The 20,697-nt window shown below is 32.4% G+C and overlaps 2 protein-coding genes and 1 long non-coding RNA gene across 3 annotated transcripts; all 3 read right to left on the minus strand.

The window, feature by feature from the left end:
- Nucleotides 1-6,187: 6,187 nt before the first annotated feature.
- On the minus strand, nt 6,188-12,548 carry LOC111703097 (twisted gastrulation protein homolog 1-A). The gene is made up of 8 exons (XM_023474955.1): nt 12,388-12,548; nt 11,868-11,934; nt 10,556-10,658; nt 9,835-9,959; nt 8,655-8,777; nt 8,061-8,191; nt 7,206-7,274; nt 6,188-6,396 (listed from the first exon to the last, which is right to left on the minus strand). The coding sequence occupies exons 2-8, from the start codon at nt 11,931-11,933 to the stop codon at nt 6,261-6,263; spliced, it is 753 nt and encodes a 250-aa protein (XP_023330723.1). The 5' UTR covers nt 11,934; nt 12,388-12,548; the 3' UTR covers nt 6,188-6,260.
- Nucleotides 12,549-14,217: 1,669 nt separating this feature from the next.
- LOC111703099 (uncharacterized) lies at nt 14,218-15,353 on the minus strand. The gene is made up of 2 exons (XR_002765554.1): nt 14,435-15,353; nt 14,218-14,322 (listed from the first exon to the last, which is right to left on the minus strand). It is a non-coding gene; the product is annotated as an uncharacterized LOC111703099 (long non-coding RNA).
- Nucleotides 15,354-15,355: 2 nt separating this feature from the next.
- Nucleotides 15,356-20,282, minus strand: LOC111703098 (MOB kinase activator-like 4). Its single transcript, XM_023474956.1, has 5 exons — nt 20,087-20,282; nt 19,319-19,428; nt 18,827-18,910; nt 17,355-17,527; nt 15,356-15,780 (listed from the first exon to the last, which is right to left on the minus strand). Exons 1-5 carry the CDS (start codon nt 20,256-20,258, stop codon nt 15,636-15,638), a joined length of 684 nt encoding a protein of 227 aa, XP_023330724.1. The 5' UTR covers nt 20,259-20,282; the 3' UTR covers nt 15,356-15,635.
- Between the last annotated feature and the right edge of the window lie 415 nt (nt 20,283-20,697).

The raw sequence follows: 20,697 nt of genomic DNA on the forward strand, positions 1-20,697 counted from the left end.
GACCATGGAGAGGCCGCACACCCCTGGAAAATCGCTCATCCCCTAAAGTTCAACTGCTCACCCCTACAGAATGAGCTACGGAAAGTAAAGAGAAAATTTAAAGTTCCAAAATCCAAATAGTTAAATAAATTCTATTTCATTAAAGCAAAAGACTGAAGAGTGTTTAGCCGTTAAATAAAATAATGTGAGTGTAAGTTCTATACAGTTTAAAATACAAATCAGGAGAACAATGGCGATACAGCAAACTAATAAATTTTGAGGATGAACTTAAAATGATATAATTTAAAACTTGCACAATTTGTGGGGAAAAGCTAGGTTTAGAAAATAGGATAGGTTCAGGGAGAAGTTTATTGAATAGGATAGTTTCAAGGAGAGGTTTATTTAATAGGATAGGTTTAGGGATAGGTTTAGTTAATAGGATAGGTTCAAGGAGAGGTTTATTGAATAGGATAGGTTCAGGGAGAGGTTTATTGAATGGGATAGATTCAAGGAGAGGTTTAGTTAGTAGAATAGGGTCAAAAGGGGTGTAGTTAATAGGATAGGTTCAAGAAGAGGTTTAGCGAATAGGATAGGTTCAAGGAGAGGTTTAGTGAATAGGATAGGTTCAGGGAGAGGTTTATTGAATAGGATAGATTTAAGGAGAGGTTTAGTTAGTAGAATAGGGTCAACAGAGGTGTAGTTAATAGGATAGGTTCAAGAAGAGGTTTAGCGAATAGAATAGGTTCAAGGAGAGGTTTAGTGAATTGGATAGGTTCAGGGAGAGGTTTATTAAATATTATAGGTTTACGGAGAGATTTAGTTAATAGGATAGGTTCAAGGAGAGGTTTAGTTAAAAGGATAGGTTCAAGGAGAGGTTTAATTATACAGGATAGGTACAAGGAGAGATTTAATGATAAGATAGGTTCAAGGAGAGGTTTACCTAATAGGATAGGTTCAAGAAGAGGTTTAGCGAATAGGAAAGGTGCAAGGAGAGATTTAGTGAATAGGCTTTGTTGATATGATAGGTTTAAGGAGAGGTTTAGTTTATAGGATAGGTTCAAGGAAAGGTTTATTGAATAAGATATGTTCAGGGAGAGGTTTAAGTTAATAGAAAAGGTTCAAGGAAAGGTTTATTGAATAGGATAGGTTCAAGGAGAGGTTTAGTTAGTAGAATAGGGTGAAAAAGAGGTGTAGTTAATAGGATAGGTTCAAGAAGAGGTTTAGTGAATAGAATAGGTTCAAGGAGAGGTTTATTGGAATACGATAAGCTTAAGAAGAGGTTTTGTGAACAGGATAGGTTTAGGAAGAGGCTTATTGAATAGGATAGGTTCAAGGATAAGTTTAGGGTCTCTAATGTATATTACAATTTAAACAAACAAAAAGGTCGGTCTCAGACCTAAAAAATATCTATTTTCTTTGACGTAGCAACACGCTAAGGGAGAGATATAATAAAACTTTTAACCGACTGAAACAGAGTGTTCGCAAAAAATGAAGGGGGGTACAGGATTACAGCGAAAAATAAGCGCTTTTGATCGCTACTAATTTTACTTCTCTCTATTGCGTCTATAAGGATAAAATTGTTAAAAACGTCTCATGCTGAAGAACGTAGCGTCCATACAAATTCAAAAAGTTGCTATATTTTCAGATGGTTTCTCACCATTATGTATAAACTATGAGCAAGTGGGGGTCAGGATTAATAGCCTAAGGTGATATCTATTTATAAAAATCTTTAATGCACAAAGTTAACCATTGGCGATGTTTAAGGGTTACTCTGTTCTTTACTGCCAGCTACGGGAGTAGATTAAAGCTACAGGAGTAACTAACAAGAGAAATTCTCTTCAAATACTGCTACTGAAGGAGTGATGGAAAAATCAAGACGACCTGGAAAATATAAGAAATATTTAAAAACTTCTTGTAACTTTGATACCTGAACAATTTCTGACTTATATCTAATGTAAACATTTTATGCAGGAATTTTAAAGATGAGATATTTAAAGGAAGGTATATAAATATTGTAACGTCACGGATCTAATGCTTTTATATTTTAGGTTTTTTGACCTTGTTCTGTAGTACAATAATTTCAGACTAGTGTCATGCATTTTCATGATCATAAAATGATCCGGTCTTAAAGTAAACATATTATCAAGATTTGATCTCTACCTACCATCAGAGGTGAGAGCCAAACACGTTCTTCGGTATGAGTCGTTTTAACAATTTTCTCCTTATTTACGCAACAAATAGAAGTAAGATTAGTGTCGACCAAAAGCGCTTATTTTTCGCCGTAAGCCTATACCCCCTTTAAATTGTTCGTAAACACTCCCTTTAATAATTAGAACTTTTCCGCTCTTATACTGGAATGTTTTCCTTTTTCTTTAAAATCTAGTTGCAGGGTGTCCCACGAAACATGACTGTTGGTGAATAATTTAAAATGTATTTTTCCATAATTACTTAAATTGTTTAATACCGAATAGAATTATAAGAATATTTAATGGTCGTCATATTATAGTAAAATTGACTTTAAAGTAAATATATTTTAGTAAAAGATTTGATTGAACGAAAAAAATGCAAAAAGTCTATATTATTTATTACAGTATAGGGAAGAAGACATTCCAAATTATTTACCAGCTGTCATGTTTCGTGGGACACCCTGTATATCATTTATGATTTATATCAATCATTTTCTAATTGCCTTAAAAGTACATTTTTATATTGTCTGGGAAAGGAATTAAATCTTTGCCACAAATTAAAGTTTTCTATTTCTCCGCACATGTTGATGTAAACCTTTGATATTTTAAATATAGACTATTTGATCGAATCAAATTCATCAAAGGTCTACGACATCGCTTTGCAAAGATATGAGGAATAGAAAATCAGAGTTAGTGGCAAAAATTTAGTTCCTTTATTTCATTTATTGTTTAAATGATGTTGCCTATGTAGAATTGATATTTTTTGAACGAAATCTTAGAATATTGAAACTTTTTGAAAGAAATATTGAGTCTTTTTTACTATTTTTGACATGGAAATGTTTTTTTTCTTTCTAACCCCCTTCAGATGAATTCTTAAAGTTCTCATTTTCAATATCATTCTTTATATTTTCATATTCTATTCATATTTCAATTTTATATTTTCATAGTTTACATATTATTGATGTGAAAAATGAACGAAAACTTTTTGTTGAAAACAGTCGATAATATCTTTATCGAACAAAACTAGCAGAACTATCACAACAAAAGTACCAAGCCTAGTAATTAACATTCTGAGAGACGCATTATACAGTTCGGGGAAGAAATACATGAAGTTTGTCACTACAAGCCCTATAGCTAGAAGTATAGTAATTAATGTTCCCGTTTTCATACATTGCTGTTGAATAATGTTCCTCATTATGGTTTTACATTCAAACGAATGAATCCCTGATGAATTGGTATTTATGTGATCCTCTGCATCAATATTGTAGTTTGTAACTCCATTCTTCGGCAAGTGTGGTTCTAGGAAGGTTCTAACAGAAACTTCTTGAGGTTGTTCATTGCATACATTTATTCTGTCAGCTTCAATATCCTGTATTTGCAGCGATGTCTTCAATGCTAAACTTCGAGATTTGACTGTTGAGTTTCTGCTGTAATCTCTTGAACAAGAGTCAATTTGATCTTCGGGAACTTTCCTCTTTGTTGTGATTTTATGTACTTGAACCTTTGCAAACAAAATTGATCTTGATTTTCTTGTCAAATTAATGGTAGAAACTACTGGAGAGGAATGCTTTTGAATCTTGAATCTTGAATCTTTTTGATCCTCATTGTTAGTTTTAACATTATCATGTTCTTGTAATCCTATTGACGACATTGATCGTTGTTTTCCGATCAATTTCATGGAAAAAACTACTGGAGTGGAATTTGTATGATCTTTTTGATCTTCATTGTCTTCATACTTTCCTTGCAATCCTAAAGATAACTTTCTAAAGTTCCTGGAATCTTCTACTGAAGAGGAATTAGTTTGATCTTTTTGATCATTACTGTAAGATTTTACAGTTTGTTCGTTTGATCCAATTGATGACACTGATCTTAGTTTTATCAAGTTCTTGAAAGATCCTACAGGGGGGGGGGGGGGTTTTCATTTTATCTTCATGGTCTGTTCTAACATAATCCTGTTCTTGGAATACTAGTGATGATTTTGATCTTAGCTTTCTTTTTAACTTCCTGCCAGACTGGAAAAGAAAGAAGGCTGTCGAATTTTCATTTTTTGTTTTTTTTAGCCTTGTAAAATCCATACATCCTTGGCAAAGACTTTGATCGTTGCTTACTTGTTAATCTTCTTCCAGGAGCTCTTCTAGGGTCTTGAATTTGTGCCTGAAAATTATAGTTGTTGACCGAACTTGAATGCTTATTTTCTCTAAGTTCTACGGTAGAAATGGCAACGTTTAAATCATGGATTCCTGGCAAAGGAAGTTTTTTCATTGATATAGAAGGAATAGGTCCAACTTTTGCATTTTTCTTTTTATATTCCTTAAGCGTCAAATATACAATTCGCGACACTTCCATCAGTATGGCACACACTAAGAGGAGCTGGATAGTTGGAACTTGATAGCATAAATTCGAACTTTCTTCTTCTTCTATTGTGACGTTTCGTTTTGAGGTTTGGTTATCAACCCTCCTGTTGGTAATACCTGTATCCGTCATAAAGTTTAACCATATTTTTGAATTCCTTAGGTTGTCACCATACACTACAGACATGTAAATAAAGTCGATAAAACCAATGCTAAATGTTATCAAAACTGCCACCATTGCTCCCCTAGTTGGGTTCAGTCGATGAAAAAGTACTGGATTGGTGAAGAGTAGAAGTCTTCCAGCTGACAACCAAACGGCCATCCCTAGCTTCAAAATTATGTAGTACCTGATGGCTAGGAGATAAACCATCCTGGGGTTTGTGTCTATGAATTCTGCAAGCTCCGAAGTCAAGAAGCAGGCAATGAAAGACACCAAGATGTCTCTAGTACATTTCAGTATGATTGCAGCAACCGTCAGAATTAAGATTTTGTTTAGAATATTCTTCTGCGAAGAGGGTCTTGTGTTGAGAAAGTAGATTACGAAAACCGATGCGGCGATTGTGACAGTGTACGCCAAGCAGTCGATGATGAATGTGTAGAGATTTGGGATTGGGGGTACAATAAGTACTACACAGGAGTACATCAGGACACAGATAATCTTGGTTGAAGTTTCACAATTCATTTTACAAATGTAGTTACAGTATATTTTTTCTAACTTCTGGAGTCACTTCTGTGCCGCCCTCTACTAAACTCTGGAGGCAGGGAAGAGAAGTCTATGATCGTCAACAAACATCCAATTATTTAGAGAGAGAGCCATTATTTGCTTTTAATTTTAATTGGATACTTAATTTTTTTCAGGTGAATTTATAATTTGCTTAAATTTTGTTTTTCGAACTTTGCTCCGGTTTTTTTAACCCAGACTAAATATCGAAAAGGGGGATATATCTTAACTTTATGGCACCATATTTGAGTATGTTCTGCCTACCCCCCTTCTACATGAAAACAATGGTGAGCTGGTTCAAGAATACATATATTACATATATTATTTATAAATATTTACCCTTAAATCTATATGTATTTATCCCTGCTCAATCTAAAAAAATAATTGCGTTTTTTTTTCATTTTAATTGTAAATGCACAGAGATTTATTGTGAATGGTTATTCTTTAACTTAAAATGAAAATACAAAAGTATTGATCAAATTGACTTTATCAATATATCTCCTATATATAACACGTTCATTTTTTCTGATTTACAAATTTCGGAAAAAAAACAGAATGTTTATTATAAAAGTTTACCATAATGTAATAAAACCAAACTTTCAAAGAACATTTAAAAAATGGTAAACTCGTGTGGGGTTTAAAAAACGTGACCAGATAACGAGTTAAATTATTAAAATTAGGATTTTTCTTTTAAAAAATCTTATACAAATCTTAAGTATTCAGTAGTAATATTCCGAGTTTACATGTAAATCCGATTTTCATTCAAAAGCCTTTGACGCAAACTTAAATTTACGAATCCATGTCTTTACAACCAGATTTTATAAACCTTTGATATTTCAAACTTAGATTATTAGATAATCAGAGAGATAATCAATTGTAAATTTTCAAGAGACGGTTTTAATGTAGGCACTTAAACCCATGTTTATTTAAACACCTTGTATTAAAATGTCAAACAGTTTTATAAAATTTTATTTGTTTTACAGTATAATACATGGAAATAAGATATTGTTGATAATTGGTAAATTATGTTTTTGCTTTCTTAGGATGAGTCGAGGTCGGGAGGTCCGATAAATCCTCGTAGTCCGGCATATTGACCAACTCCTCCATCTCCTCGTCCGTCAACTCGTCCTCGTCCTCCAGGATAGGACAGTCAGTACACCTAAACCAGGGGGGCATGAAAGGGTCTGTAGACGTGATTTCAAATGACCTTCCATTAAAAAAAGAGGCATGCTCTATTTACAACAGTACTCTTTAAAACATTTATTTGCATCAATAATGTGATCAGACAACGCTTCTAAGGATGCCGTTGTGAATCGGACATGTCACTCTATAGATGGAGACTTACTTGAAGTGACCTTTACAATCAATTTTAAGGGGTTGTTCAGACATTTAAGAATGTTCTCAGATAATTTTTTGGGGAAAAAAATACAACGGTTAAAACAAAATTTTTGGCAAAAGATTCATTTGAATAAAAGTCAATGTGTTTCATTTTTAATAATAACATGTTTTCTAAATTTTAAAGTTTATTTAGTAATATCTTTAAATATACGTCCGTATCACGTGACCAGAACTCCCGCAGTGCAGTATACAGACGGAGACACGTGACAATAATATTGCTCTGCCATTGGTAGGAGTTCTGGTGACATGTTCCGGACCCATAATATTTTCAATTATATCTATTAAAATTAATGTTCAATGTACATTTTTATTATTATTATTATTAAAGGACAACCCGTCATTTAGTACATACATATGACATTTTTATCGGAATTATATTCTATGAAATTAAAGGATTCCTTATACAAATCAACCTTCAAAGCCATGAAGTTCTTTCCTTTAGCTATTAGAAATTATATTTTAATTCATGTCAATAAAAGATTTCTGGGTTTGGCACTATTATTATTATTCATATTAAAAGACAACCCGTCATTCAATGAAATTATGGCCTAGATTTTTAATCTAATATACCTTGATTGATTGATGCCATAGTTAATACAGTCCTGACCAACACATTCACAACATCCGTCATGGAACCATCTAGAATACAATATTATGTAACCTTCTAGAATACAATATAATGGAACCATCTAGGATACAATATAATGGAACCATCTAGGATACAATATAATGGAACCATCTAGGATACAATATAATGGAACCATCTAGAATACATCTAGAATACAATATAATGGAACCATCTAGAATACAATATAATGGAACCATCTAGAATACAATATAATGGAACCATCTATAATACAATATAATGGAACCATCTATAATACAAATATCATTGAACCACTTAGAATACAATATAATGGAACCATCTAGAATACAATATAATGGAACCATCTAGAATACAATATAATGGAACCATCTAGAATAAATACAATATAATGGAACCATCTAGAATACAATATCATGGAACCATCTTGGATACAATATAATGGAACCAACTAGAATACAATATAATGGAACCATCTAGAATACAATATAATGGAACCATCTAGAACACAATATAATGGAACCATCTAGAATACAATATAATGGAACCATCTAGAATACAATATAATGGAACCATCTAGAATACAATATAATGGAACTATCTTCTAGAATAATAATAGTAATAAAATTCAATATCTAAGTAACAATGAGGGAGATATCTATGTTCTTTTAAATTTTTTTTTTGTCAATTTTTGTCCTTCTTTCAACTGTAAAGTCACTATCATACAGAAACCCTGATGGAAAATGGAAGAAATATTAATTTAGATTTCATTCTAATTGGAGGTGAGACATTCCCTTGAAGATACTGTGTAAAAGTTATACCTATACGAGCTCGCCCCCATGGATCTACATGAAGCTTTGCATTTGTTCCAGCTGACACACTGAGCTATGTACGCTACTGTACAGTTTACTGTCACGTGACTGTCATCCGGTAGAGTGGACTGTTGTAGAACCTGAAAATATTTATTTTCATTCTTATCTACATTTTTTTGAAGAAACAATAGAAAATATTAGCAATGTTAATGGACAGGGTAAATATGTTTTTTTTTTATAGCTTTTAGCAATTTATTCACTTGATTTTTGTGCGTTTACAATAATAATGTTCATTTTATGTTCCTAACTTTTTTACTCCTTTTTTCTAAGTGTTTTAATTTTATCTTTAAACTAAAATAATAATAATAATAATGAAAATCTGTTAACGATGATGAATAATATATTGCCCCCCCCTACCAAAAGTCTTAAATGCGCCTCTGATAATAATAATCGATAATACTAAAACTAATGATTAAAAACTAGAATAATAAAATGATAAGTGATAATAATTATAATAATAATGATAATAATGTTAATAATGATAATAATGATAATAATGATAAAAATGATATTAATTTTAATAATGATAACTTTTAATAATACCTTGGCAGCGTCCTTGACGACCACCTTGTTACTGGTAGGCTGGAAGGAGGAAGAGGTGGGCAGGTCGATGGGGAATGTAACTATAGACCATCTGTTTAATTGGTCAATCTCATTCGTCAGGGCCTAGAATAATAAATATCTCTTAAAGCCGGGACTAGAATAATAAATATCTCATATATCTCATAAAGCCGAGCCTAGAACAATAAATATATCTTTAGTCGGGGCCTAGAAAAATATATATCTCATTAGTCAGGGCATAGAATAATAAATATCTCATTAGTCAGGGCATAGAATAATAAATATCTCATTAATCAGGGCATAGAATAATAAATATCTCATTAGTCGGGGCACAGAATAATAAATATCTCATTAGTCAGGACCTAGAATAATAAATATCTCATTAGTCAGGGCATAGAATAATAAATATCTCATTAGTCAGGGCATATAGAACAGTAAATATCTCATAAGTCAGGGCATAGAATAATAAATATCTCATTAGTGGGGGCCTAGAATAAATAATATCTCATTAGTCAGGATAAAAACATCTTTAGTCAGGGCCTAGAACAACCAATATATCTTAAATCGGGGCCTAGAATTATAAATATCTCATTATTCAGGGCCTAGAATAATAAATATATCTTAAATCGGGACCTAGAATAATAAATATCTCATTAGTAGGGGCCTAGAATAAATAATATCTCATTAGTCAGGGCATAGAATAATAAATATCTCATTAGTCTGGGCCTAGAATAATAAATATCTCATTAGTAGGGGCCTAGAATAAATAATATTTCATTAGTCAGGATAAAAACATCTTTAGTCCGGGCCTAGAACAATCAATATATCTTAAATCGGGGCCTAGAATTATAAATATCTCATTAGTCAGGGCATAGAATAATATATATCTCATTAGTCGGGGCCTAGAACAGTAAATATCTCATTAGTCAGGGCATAGAATAATAAATATCAGGGTTTAGAAAATCATATTTCTATAAGAAACATCAATCAAACTTTTAAATTTTAATAAATAAAATTCAAGTTTTGGAATTTTGTACTTACTAAATTGAGTGTTAAGCTACAAGTAAAACTTTATGCTTTTTTAACAACATCAAATACCGATTGCTTAAAAATCGTCTTCCAATTCCAGAGTTGTATGGGTCTCACTGTATAAATCTTCTACCTGGAATAGCTGTGGGCTGTTTCCCACTAAATCCTCCACGTGGGATTTCTTCGAGAGCTCGTGAATAGTTATATTTGGTTTGGGGCACATATCCACACAGGAACAACACTCACTGTACAGGTAGTCTACAGGGGATATTATACAAACACTCTTTAAATTGCAATATTTATTAATGGTTTTATTCGCTGAATTGGAGAAAAAAATAAATTCTTTTTTTTTGGAAAATAAAATTATTTTGGGGTAAAAAGTATCAAAAAGAATATAAACCTTTGAGAATTTGTCTATTTCAGATTTTACGGGAGCCTCTCAAAATCACAAAATCTTGACTAACTAAAAAAAGGATTCCAGATGGTAATAGTATTATTGGTCCGCAGTAGTACAGTGGTAAGTGATTATATCTATACAATGAAGACAAAGAAATGTTGACTGTTAGCAAGCTTTTTTAATTAAAGAAAAGCTTTTTTAATTGACAGCTTCTCTTGAATTCTATGTTTAAGTGTATCCATGCTGTTTAACAGCTTGATTTAAATTAAAATTGGAAGTAGTCTACATTGTATTGATATAATCGCTTGCCACTGTATTTCAAGAAGTTCTAATGAACAAAACCTTATTTTTTATGATAAATATATACCACTCTAGTGTGATATGAGTAAGCTAGAAATCCTAAAACGAAAGCAGAAATTAAAAAAAAAAATTTAGTTTAAGTGCATGAATAATTTTCCTAAACATTCAAAACATTTTTTGCAGCAGGTGCAGTCTGGTTGTAGTTCACATTTACAGGATTGAAGCAGCATACATTTAGAAACTATACTCGCACATACTGCCTGAAACAATATACAATATTGAAATATTAAGACAAAAAATAAAAAAATGTTGAAATATTTGTCTTGTTAATGTATTTTAGAGAAATAAATAAGCTTAAAGGGGGCTGTAGAGTTAGAAGTAATTTCAGGTGTAGTTCTCCAGTCTACATTGAGACAGCAATTCACAACAGTATTATTATTAACAGCTTTGTCTGTTAAAAAATGTAGGAAAAATCCATTATTTTTTCATTAAAAATTAAATACTTTTAATAGCGGTTTCTATCGTGACTTGCTCATTTCTGCGCCAGAAACAATGGAGGTAACTGTCAAAATTTTATAAACCTGTAAAGTTAAATACGAAAATATTTTCTTCATTAATTATTGATCAGATAAAGGTTTCACATCGGTCATTCATTTTTAAATAACAAGGACAGACTCTTAAAGCTGGTCAACCTATGATTGACATCTTATTGCAGATATATATATATATATATATATTTTGGTTGTCTGTGTATTGCTTGTATCCAATAAAACAGCAGAACCAAGGAAAAATATCAACAACGGAAAAATATCAACAACAAAAAACGATCGTTTTTGATTCGTTTTAGGTTCATTTTAAGTTCGTTTTAGGTTCGTTTTGGGTTCATTTTAAGTTCGTTTTAGGTTCATTTTAGATTCGTTTTAGTTTCGTTTTTCTGATTTATTTTCTCTAAAAGTCGAAGTATGGCATACATAGTGCAAGAAAAGTAATTGTTTAAAAAACAATTTAAAAATTTAAGATTTTTGCGGAGCTTTTGAAGTCTAAAAACCTTAAAAAGTAAAAAAAAAAATAAAGTAACAAAGTTATTGCAAATTACTAATTATACGAAGTATTTAAAAAAAAATACTAAAATTTGACAAAAAAATTATATCTAATATTTAAAAAATATAAAACATATAAAAAAGATATAACTGAAACTTAATATCTTGAAATTATAATATTTCAGTAATGATCTAAAGTTTTCACAATCTTGTTTGCACCAAGGAAGATCTACCAGGTTTAACCCCCCAATATCTTTGTTTACATATAAAGTGTACTACAATTTCTGGGAGAAATGTGATTAGCAGGCAGAGTTTTGTTTATTTCTTGCAGAAACTAAGTTTTACTTTATAGTCAACACAGATATGGCTTTCTGGTTTATTTTTCATATAATTGTTTGCAGTACAGTACATGTACAGTTGTATACATACCTCATTACAGCAGTACGTTTGTCCAATAAGAAAAGAAGAGAATATAAATCCGAACACAAGATGCATTCTACAAATAAACAAACATTTATTTTATTTTATTTTAAAGTTTTTTATGTAAAGACCCTTACAACTGTTGAATAGAACGACGTCATTTTAGCAATTTTTCTATAAAGAAAATAGTTTTGCCGGATGGCTTTAAAATCCACTTATGTCGTGAAATATGTATGTGTCCACTTCAGTTACTGCGTGTCATGATCATCTGACTACGTTATCAAATCATAACTGAGTGTAACATTCGTTTTTTCTATTTCGTAACTTTATGGGTCCACTGTAAGAAATAAAGAAGTTGATGGTTTTAAATATTGAATTGAATCGGGGAAAGTTCTATGTTGGATAAACGTGGCTTAAAAATAAGAAAATTAATATTTGTATTGATTTATGACTTAAGATCTTTTTGAACAGATCGATAAGATAGAGTATTAAGAATGTATGTCAGTTAATGAACATGTACATTTCTTACCTGAGCTTTGTTATTATTGTATACTGTACATAAAGCTTGTCAATATAATTGTACAGAATGCGGGAAAACTAAAACTATGGAGATCTGAATGCCTGGAGTCGACTGATCAGCTGATTCCACAACACAAGGTGTACTGGGTTCTACCTGCCCAAATTATGCACCTGGACTAGACCAATTCTACTTTTTGGTTAGAAAGGTGGTAATTTGGCAACCTCGCGGGACTAACTACTTTAACAAGATTTACTTAATTAGAGCTGGGAACTTTTGTTGATACTTCCAAATGCTTGATCTCAATATCCACTCTGGCACTTATAATTGGAGTATCAATTTCCTTCATTTCAGGGTTTTCCATCTCTCAGCAATGCTCCTTTCAACCCCTGACTTGGTACAATATCCCACGGGATATTGAATAAAGATTACATTAATTTTCAGTTTCACAATAGATCGAGATCAAGCATTGATCTCGATATCCACAATACAAGAGCACCTCTGCTGACCTGGAATATTATAATCCCATTCTGGGAGTATATCATAAAGTATCCCACTGTTTAAAGTTCTGTTATACTCGTTGAAGTTCTGTGCAGTCTTATAAAAACAATAATTTAAGTCCTCCCTCATCTTTATTCTCCCCCTCACCTAATTTAATCTTATGGCGCCCCCCCCCCGGTGCCAAACACTGTTTATGCTGCATAAAGCTATATGAGAGAAATAATAGTGGGGTGGGTGGCATGTGATAGAGAAATAGTAGTGGGGTGGGTGGCATGTGATAGAGAAATAATTAGAAGGTTAAGTATTAAAATAAATGGCGAGAAGCGCCAAAATAATTTTAAAATTTCTTTTTAGGGCAAGCTCATTTTTTACCAACTTCACCTAAGTTTAACCTTTTCCCCAAAATATCCCAGGGGGGGCAAGAGGACTACTGCCCCCCCCCTTTGCGAACAATAAATATTCACTGCTTTTTTGAGGATGCAGGATTATTTACAGGATTACCCTCAAAGAATGAGACTTTAAGGGCAACCTGAAACTTATTAAATTTGACGATTCCGAGGTTAAATTAAGTCGTCTGCCTTGAATATAATCTTTTTATGGCTTCATCAATGAGTAAAAAAAGAAAGTAACAAGTTTACTGTTGCAGGGAATCATAAATACAAGGAAACAGACAATATAAATTCTGTACAGTCGTCTCTGAAGTCTCTTCCTTTGTGGGTAACCCTGTATGATCGAAACTGTAGGGAGTTCTTCAAAGCTTTAAAGCAAAATCGGCCCCGTGCCACCTCTCGAAAAAAAAAGATGTTTAAGAGCAAAATATCAACCAAAGTATGCGAACTTAATATTTTTGCTTTCAATTGTCAACTAATAAGAGATAAATAAAAACTTACTAATCTGTGATGGTTCAATATAAAAAAAGAGAAAAAAGAAGACATTATTTTGAAAATTTTCAATTGTTACAAAAAGTAGTAAATATTGAAGCTTATTACCTGGATCCGAATCCTATTCAAAGATCTCCAGGATACGGAGCCGCATCAAAATGAAATGGGTCCGGATATATTTCTTGGATATCCTAGCTTACAATAAACAGGACAAAATTCATAGAATGTTTGTACGAAATCTTCCGATTTATTTCAAATATTTGACGAAAAATCAGTGATCAACATCCTATCAATTATAATGTTAAAAGTATCCGAACATGCAGAAGCTTAAAATAGATCGGACGAATTAAAATTTAACTGAAAATTGCCAAGAAATGGCCAAAAAACGCAAATGGCTAGGCCATTTAGGAAAATGAAAGTTCTATACTTTCCTTAGGAACATCAATATTCAATGTCAAAATCGGATTTTCAAACATTTATTTTCTAAAATTCAAAATCTTGGAAACATTGAAACAAGTAAAACATTTGTTCAATAATTAGTAATTAATGGCAGAATTATTGTCGTCTTTGAATGAATAGGTCTGAATTCAAAATTGGAACTCAAGTGTGGATATTGTAATTCTTGAACGCTTCCTATCATTTTCCATATTACAAATGAAGCAAAAAAAGACGACAACCATTCCACTATTTTCTGATAATCACTGTATTGAAAATGTACACTGTACACTAATATGATAATAACGAAGTTTTAAGATTTACAGCATGTTAAAGTGTTGTACAATTAAGGGTATCTACATCGTGTATTAGACATGTGGTGCTGGTACGTAATTCTAATACAAGGATGGGTTGGTTGTCCCATGTTTATTGAAAATATAATTCAGTAAACTAAGATGATAAAGTGTGGTGTCAGTCACTGTCGTTGTAATGTCAAGTGACCCTCCATGGCAATTGTAGATTTTCAAGCTATGAAAGTGTTCAATCCTGACAATTTGCTACATTGTTTCTTTATTAGCAGAAATCCACGAGTTACTTCTATTGAGAAACAACAATGAAAAATAATATTTAAAAAAATAAATAAATTAATTTCTCATTTGTTTGTGATGAGGCAAAGGTTTATAAAGTACCGCTCTGAATCGTTAATATTGACTATTGAGGCAACTTGAAACTACTACTACAATCCCCTAAAGTGTAGAAAAATTATGTCAAAACAGGATTTATCTATAAAAACATTTTTACTCTAACTTTGAAAACTTAGGACTATCTTTTTGTACCTAATGAAAGTACGTATTAGCATTAAAAAAATTGATTCTGGCTTTTTAAATTTTCATTTGAGTTTAGTTGTAAAAATAAAAACCAGAATTTTACAAATGTACTGCGCGAGTTTAAAGTCGTCACTCAAATCAAATATTCACAGTAAACAATCATCATTGAACCAGCAAATACAATATGTACTGCAAACTTATAGTAAGTTAAAGCGTAATTTCAAGTAAATCCAAACATGACAATGCCCAATTCACAAAATTACCCTTAAAGTATGAATTAGATCAATGTTAAGGATAAAGATTACTGATTCATTTTTACTGTGGTTTCTCTCCAAAATGATTGGGGGATGACAAATTTTATCATAATTTTTGATACTTTATATCCAAAAATACATTTTGCCATAAAAATCATCTATTTTCCCCAATTAAAGGAATAAAACACGAACAAAATTCGCGCAAACATACGTAACTGTTTGAAAAAAAAATGATTTTCTAAAGGGGGGAGGGTTGGGGATATTTATAAAGAAAATATACACCCCTGTAAAAATGTGTTTACCCAGAGATCAACACTATTGTATGAAACATAAAAGAAAATGAATTTAATAAAATATAAATTCTAAGCTTCTGATTCTCCTGCGCTAGCATCCTGCTCCAACATTGGTACAATCAGATTATCCTTTGACATTAGATTATATTTCGTCACAAACACGGTGAACCGACGACACAGCTGGGACTCAGCTTCAAACTGGTCGAAGATTTGCCTGCAATTTAGATAGTGTTGTGAATCGTTCCGGGGCAGATTTAATGAATTTGATCTGCCTTCCACCGGCTCATATTTGAATCACCGATTCAAATCCTTCCTTTATCTTTTCACTTTAATTTGATCCGGCGGTAGGTATCTCAAGTTCATTAAATTCGGTCACAGGTTTGTTTTTTATTATTTATTTTCTCTCAACATTTGACGAAGTGTAAGAAAAACAAATATTTTTTTTTCAAATTGTTTTTTTCTTTATGCAATTATTTTCACTTTATCAGAAAATGTAGGCAAACAAATTAACTAAAAACGATACAAAAACTAAAGTGTTAAAATGATCAAGGTTGGTTTGTTCAAAGTTTAATAAAAGCAAACTTTAATTAAATGTTGGAAGTTTTATTAAAACTTTTTAAAAACGCCACAAAACAACAAAATTTCAAGAGTTTATATTTTTCGGAATTCCCCCCCCCCCTGGGCTTAGATTAATGGGGGGATGAAAAAAGGGCAAAAACATTTATTTTTCCTAAAAGAATCTATTTTATCTCCAATTCTGCGGAAAATATAATTTTCTTAAAGGGAGGGGGGGGGAGGGATTTTTTTTTGGAAAATTTACACCCTTGAAATCTTTTAGCTTTCTAATCCCAAATTTAATCCTGCGACAGCTGACATATTTACAATATTATCTTCTCTTTCAGTTTGTTATTAATATCTTAATGCAAAATGTTGTATCTAAAAAAATATAAAAGCCTGAACGAAGCAACCCCAATCTTTCATGAACAAATTATTGGAAAAATCTGATGGTCAGCATAATCCAGGGTGTAAAGAAGCCAAACTTAAAGAGAATACAATTTTGAAAGTCTCAATTTATGTAGAGTGTAGAGCCTATTGGAAACCAACACTTTTGGCCAATGCTTAGGATCCATTTAATTTTGAAGTGGATCCGGATCCAGATCCAGGTCAATTCTTTATGATTTACTGAATTTTTTTAACAAAAAAATAATTTTCAAATTTTTGTTTTTTTTTTTCGCCTGTTTTTTTCCTTAAACTTGATAAACCATTCAGAAATGAGGAAATTTTAATAATCTCTATTTTTTTCAAAAATTCAATATTAGGGACTAGGGTTTAGGAGTAAAAAAGTTTATTTTTGCAGTTTTTGGTTGATATTTTACCCCTTGGATCCGGATCCGTGGATCCGCATATTTTTGCGGATCCGGATCCAGGAAGCCAAAATCTTGCAGATCCAACGGATCCGGATCCTAAGCATTGCTTTTGACTTATACAAAAGAATTAAATAGGATTAAAAAAAGTATAAACTGTACGTATTGTAATGTATTAAGAATGATTTTGGAAAAAACTGAAACATTAGCTAACATCAACTGGAAATGATACTGCTTAGTCTACTATATACTCATTTATTTTCCACTAGTAATCCTTTACTTTCCAAACTTTATAGCTTAAGCGACCGAGCCTTATTCGACTTAAATAAAAGGTTTATGGTGTAAACTCAATATTGCTGACCCCCCCCCCCTTGATATCCCATTGTGTGGGGAGGGGGATTTTTTTTATCTATTTGAATATTACCTATGATGAAAGTAGGCATGTGAAAATATTCTGTAAACTCGTCTACAGACAGAACCAAGTTTAGCAACACTGCTCTCTTTGATGGATATTCTGCTGGGGAAATATTTGTTGCTGTTTAGCAGACAAGCAGCACCATCTAGTGTGTGTCTAGTGTAGTCTATAGCTGGACACTCCTACACAATATATAAATAAATATATATATATATAAATAAATATATATATATATATATATATAAAAACAAGCAAAACTATCTAGTGTGTGTATATATATATATATATAACAGGCAGCACCACCTAGTGTGTCTAGAATCATACTCCAGAACTGTTTTACTGTTTTTTAACATATTTTTAAAGATTTCTCAGGAAGATACAATAATCCCTAAATACTGGAGTATAAGTTAAGTTCAATAATTGACATCATCACTGATCCAAAATAATTTAGGTGCCGATCCTAGAATTAAATATTTCAGTAAACGAAACGATGCAGGGAAGATTAATGTAGATTGTGACAGTCCTATTAATTGTTTTAAATTTAAAATTTTTTTAAATGTGTCTATTTTTTCATGAAAACACACATTTACGCTTTCTGATTTATAAATAATTTTCTCTATGCAAAACCCTGTGTTTTTACTGCCGTTTTAATTTCAGTTGTATCGCTTAGACCCAACAAAGGTTTATGAAATAATAATTAATTGTTTTTATTCTATACTTAGAATTTAATTAGATGTGTCGTGCTACAGTAGACAGGGGGAGGGATGAGGCGTAGAACCGCCATGAGCCCCGCAAAATGACGTAGAATCACCTCCAAGCCCTGCAAAACCGTCCCCGTGCCTCTTGCTACGTCTCCAAGTCTACGCAGTCTGATCTCCGCTTGATGGTATTTATTTTTTATTTACCTTTTATGGGTTAACAAACCAAAAATCAAAATATATCTCTTCATAGTAGAATCCACAATAGTTTAAAGAATCGTTTAATCCGTAAAGTTCAAATATTAATTTATTCACATTGATCTTAACTTGTTTTCTTGGGAAAGGTTTACACAAAGTACACACACAAAAAACCCACAAACTCGAGTTTAACTATTTTGTTTTGTGAATTGGTGCTAATATAATAACAATACAAAAGTCTTTATATCTTTATATAAAACCGCAATAGTATTAACAAGTTAAGGAATTTGTGAATTTAGAAAACAAAAATAGAAGTCTTAATCTCATTTAAAATAGACTATTTAAAACAAATTGTTTATGTACAATTAAAAACTATTTTATCATGTCGAGTTTTTGAAAAAAAAAGTTTTGGAGATCAAAATGCGGGGCATGGAGACAAAATGGCGAAGGCTTAAAGAGATTGCGAGAGGCGCTGAGACAGTTTCGCGTATTCTGCGTATCAGGAGGCTCTGCAGGTCATTTCTGATTTCTATAGGCTTATGACGACCCTGCACCCCCTCCCTTCTAGGGGGTAAACAATTTTACCTTTGGTGTTTTGTGAGCTGCACAAAGGAAAATCCACTGCTCTGTGGCGGTCATCTGGGTACAAACCTCAGGTCGACACTCAGCCTGGATATTTAACAGATTTTAGAGTTTATTTACTTAATTAAAGAAGTTGGGAATATTAATAAGGTTAACTCAAATAAAAAGTTGTTTAATTTTTGTGCTGGTAAAATAAGAGAAAATAGGGTTGTATCCACCCCCCCTCCCCCCAGTTTCCTGTTCAAGGGATTCTGGGTGGGGGGATAGGGTGTGAAAAAATAAACAATTTTCCCAAAATTATAAAATTTAGAATCTTAACAAATATGTGCAATACAATTATTTGTCTTAATAATTGTGGCAGATGATTTGTGTTTAAATGTTGTTAATTGACATTTTATGGTGTAATGGGTGTTAACTGTAGATGGTGTAGAGCGGTCAACCAGAATAATTCTAGATGAACACTGCCCTCATTTACGTTAAGAAACCCTCGTGTACCTGAAGTTTTACTGCCAGACCGTTTAGTTCCATACAAAACTGTCTGAGATGTTCATACTTCCATACACCCTCGTCCTGAGTCTCAGGGGCCTTCAGGATACAATCCACATCTGCAATAATATTCTGCACTTCTACTAAATAACATATTGTATTGGTATTAAGTATATCTAAACAAAAAACCTCTTCCTTATTACATCTAATACTGTATTTTCCTAGGGGAAAGCAGTTAAAAATTTGACTAGAATTATCTTCCCTTCCATATTTACAAAACACAAAAAGGTCAATCCAGCAATCAAAGCCTTCCAAATAATTTGACCATATTGAGAAAAAGCTTTCTATTTGTTTATTTACTGTAAAAGTTTATCCGTGAGAAAATTTAGTATCTTCAATTGTTGTTTCTCAATATAAGTCACTAGCGGATTCCTTGCTTCAGAAAAAAAACACGGAAAGTAAACACTTTTCGGGTCGTCTGTCCTAAAGAACGGTTTATGGCTCCCCCCCCCCCCCTATTAATTAATTAGTAGATTTCAACATTTTTCAACAAGTATTATGTTAGGGTTAGGTTATTGCATGTCCGCATGACCAACATAATCCATGTTTTAAATATGAGATACATGTATAAAATTGATAGGAGGGGGGAGGGGGGTCCAAAAATTTGTTCATTATAAAATTACCCACTTTTCTAGCATAAACGGTAAACTCGTGAATCGGACATGCCGCTTTCCATGTTTTAAGTCACTTAAAATTACGATTATATTCTGTTTGAACCTGTAGGATCCCGCCGAATGGTCTGCTGAATATACTGTTGGACCGCCAGAGTGGAATCCATCTCTTCAAACGTCTCTTCCCGCCAACGGCTGTACTCCGCTGCCTTGGTTCCCGGCAGATTCCGCCGCACTAAGGATCCGGTTCCGGCACCCTCGCCCATTTTAATTATCATCTGAAAATACAAATAATTCAGAATTTAATTTGTCAACGACTGCATGAATTTAACTATAAAAACTGTGAGAATTAACATTAAGAATCTTATTATTGTTTTGTTTTCTCATCTTCGAACCCCAGTCTGTTCCAATCCTCTCGGGCCATTAGGTTTTTATCCATCCTGCATCCGAGATAGTTCTTGGCCTCGTCCCGGCACTTAGAGTTTTGGTTTCCATTCTGTTTTAAGCAGATCATATATGTATAATAATATTGTTTACATTCACCTTCATGATCTAGAGGGAAACTACCCTTGTCTGGAGCTGTAGGTTTAAACTGTTTAGCTCCGAATACATTGGAGGCCATTTTATCTTTTTACGATAAATAAAACAATTCACAGCAATAGCATACAAATTTGTCTCGGCTGAGCTGTTTAGTAGAAATTCTCAGTGAGCGCAGAT

The sequence above is a fragment of the Eurytemora carolleeae genome, unplaced genomic scaffold (genome assembly GCF_000591075.1).
Source record: "Eurytemora carolleeae unplaced genomic scaffold, Eaff_2.0 scaffold523, whole genome shotgun sequence".
NCBI lineage: Eukaryota > Metazoa > Arthropoda > Copepoda > Calanoida > Temoridae > Eurytemora > Eurytemora carolleeae.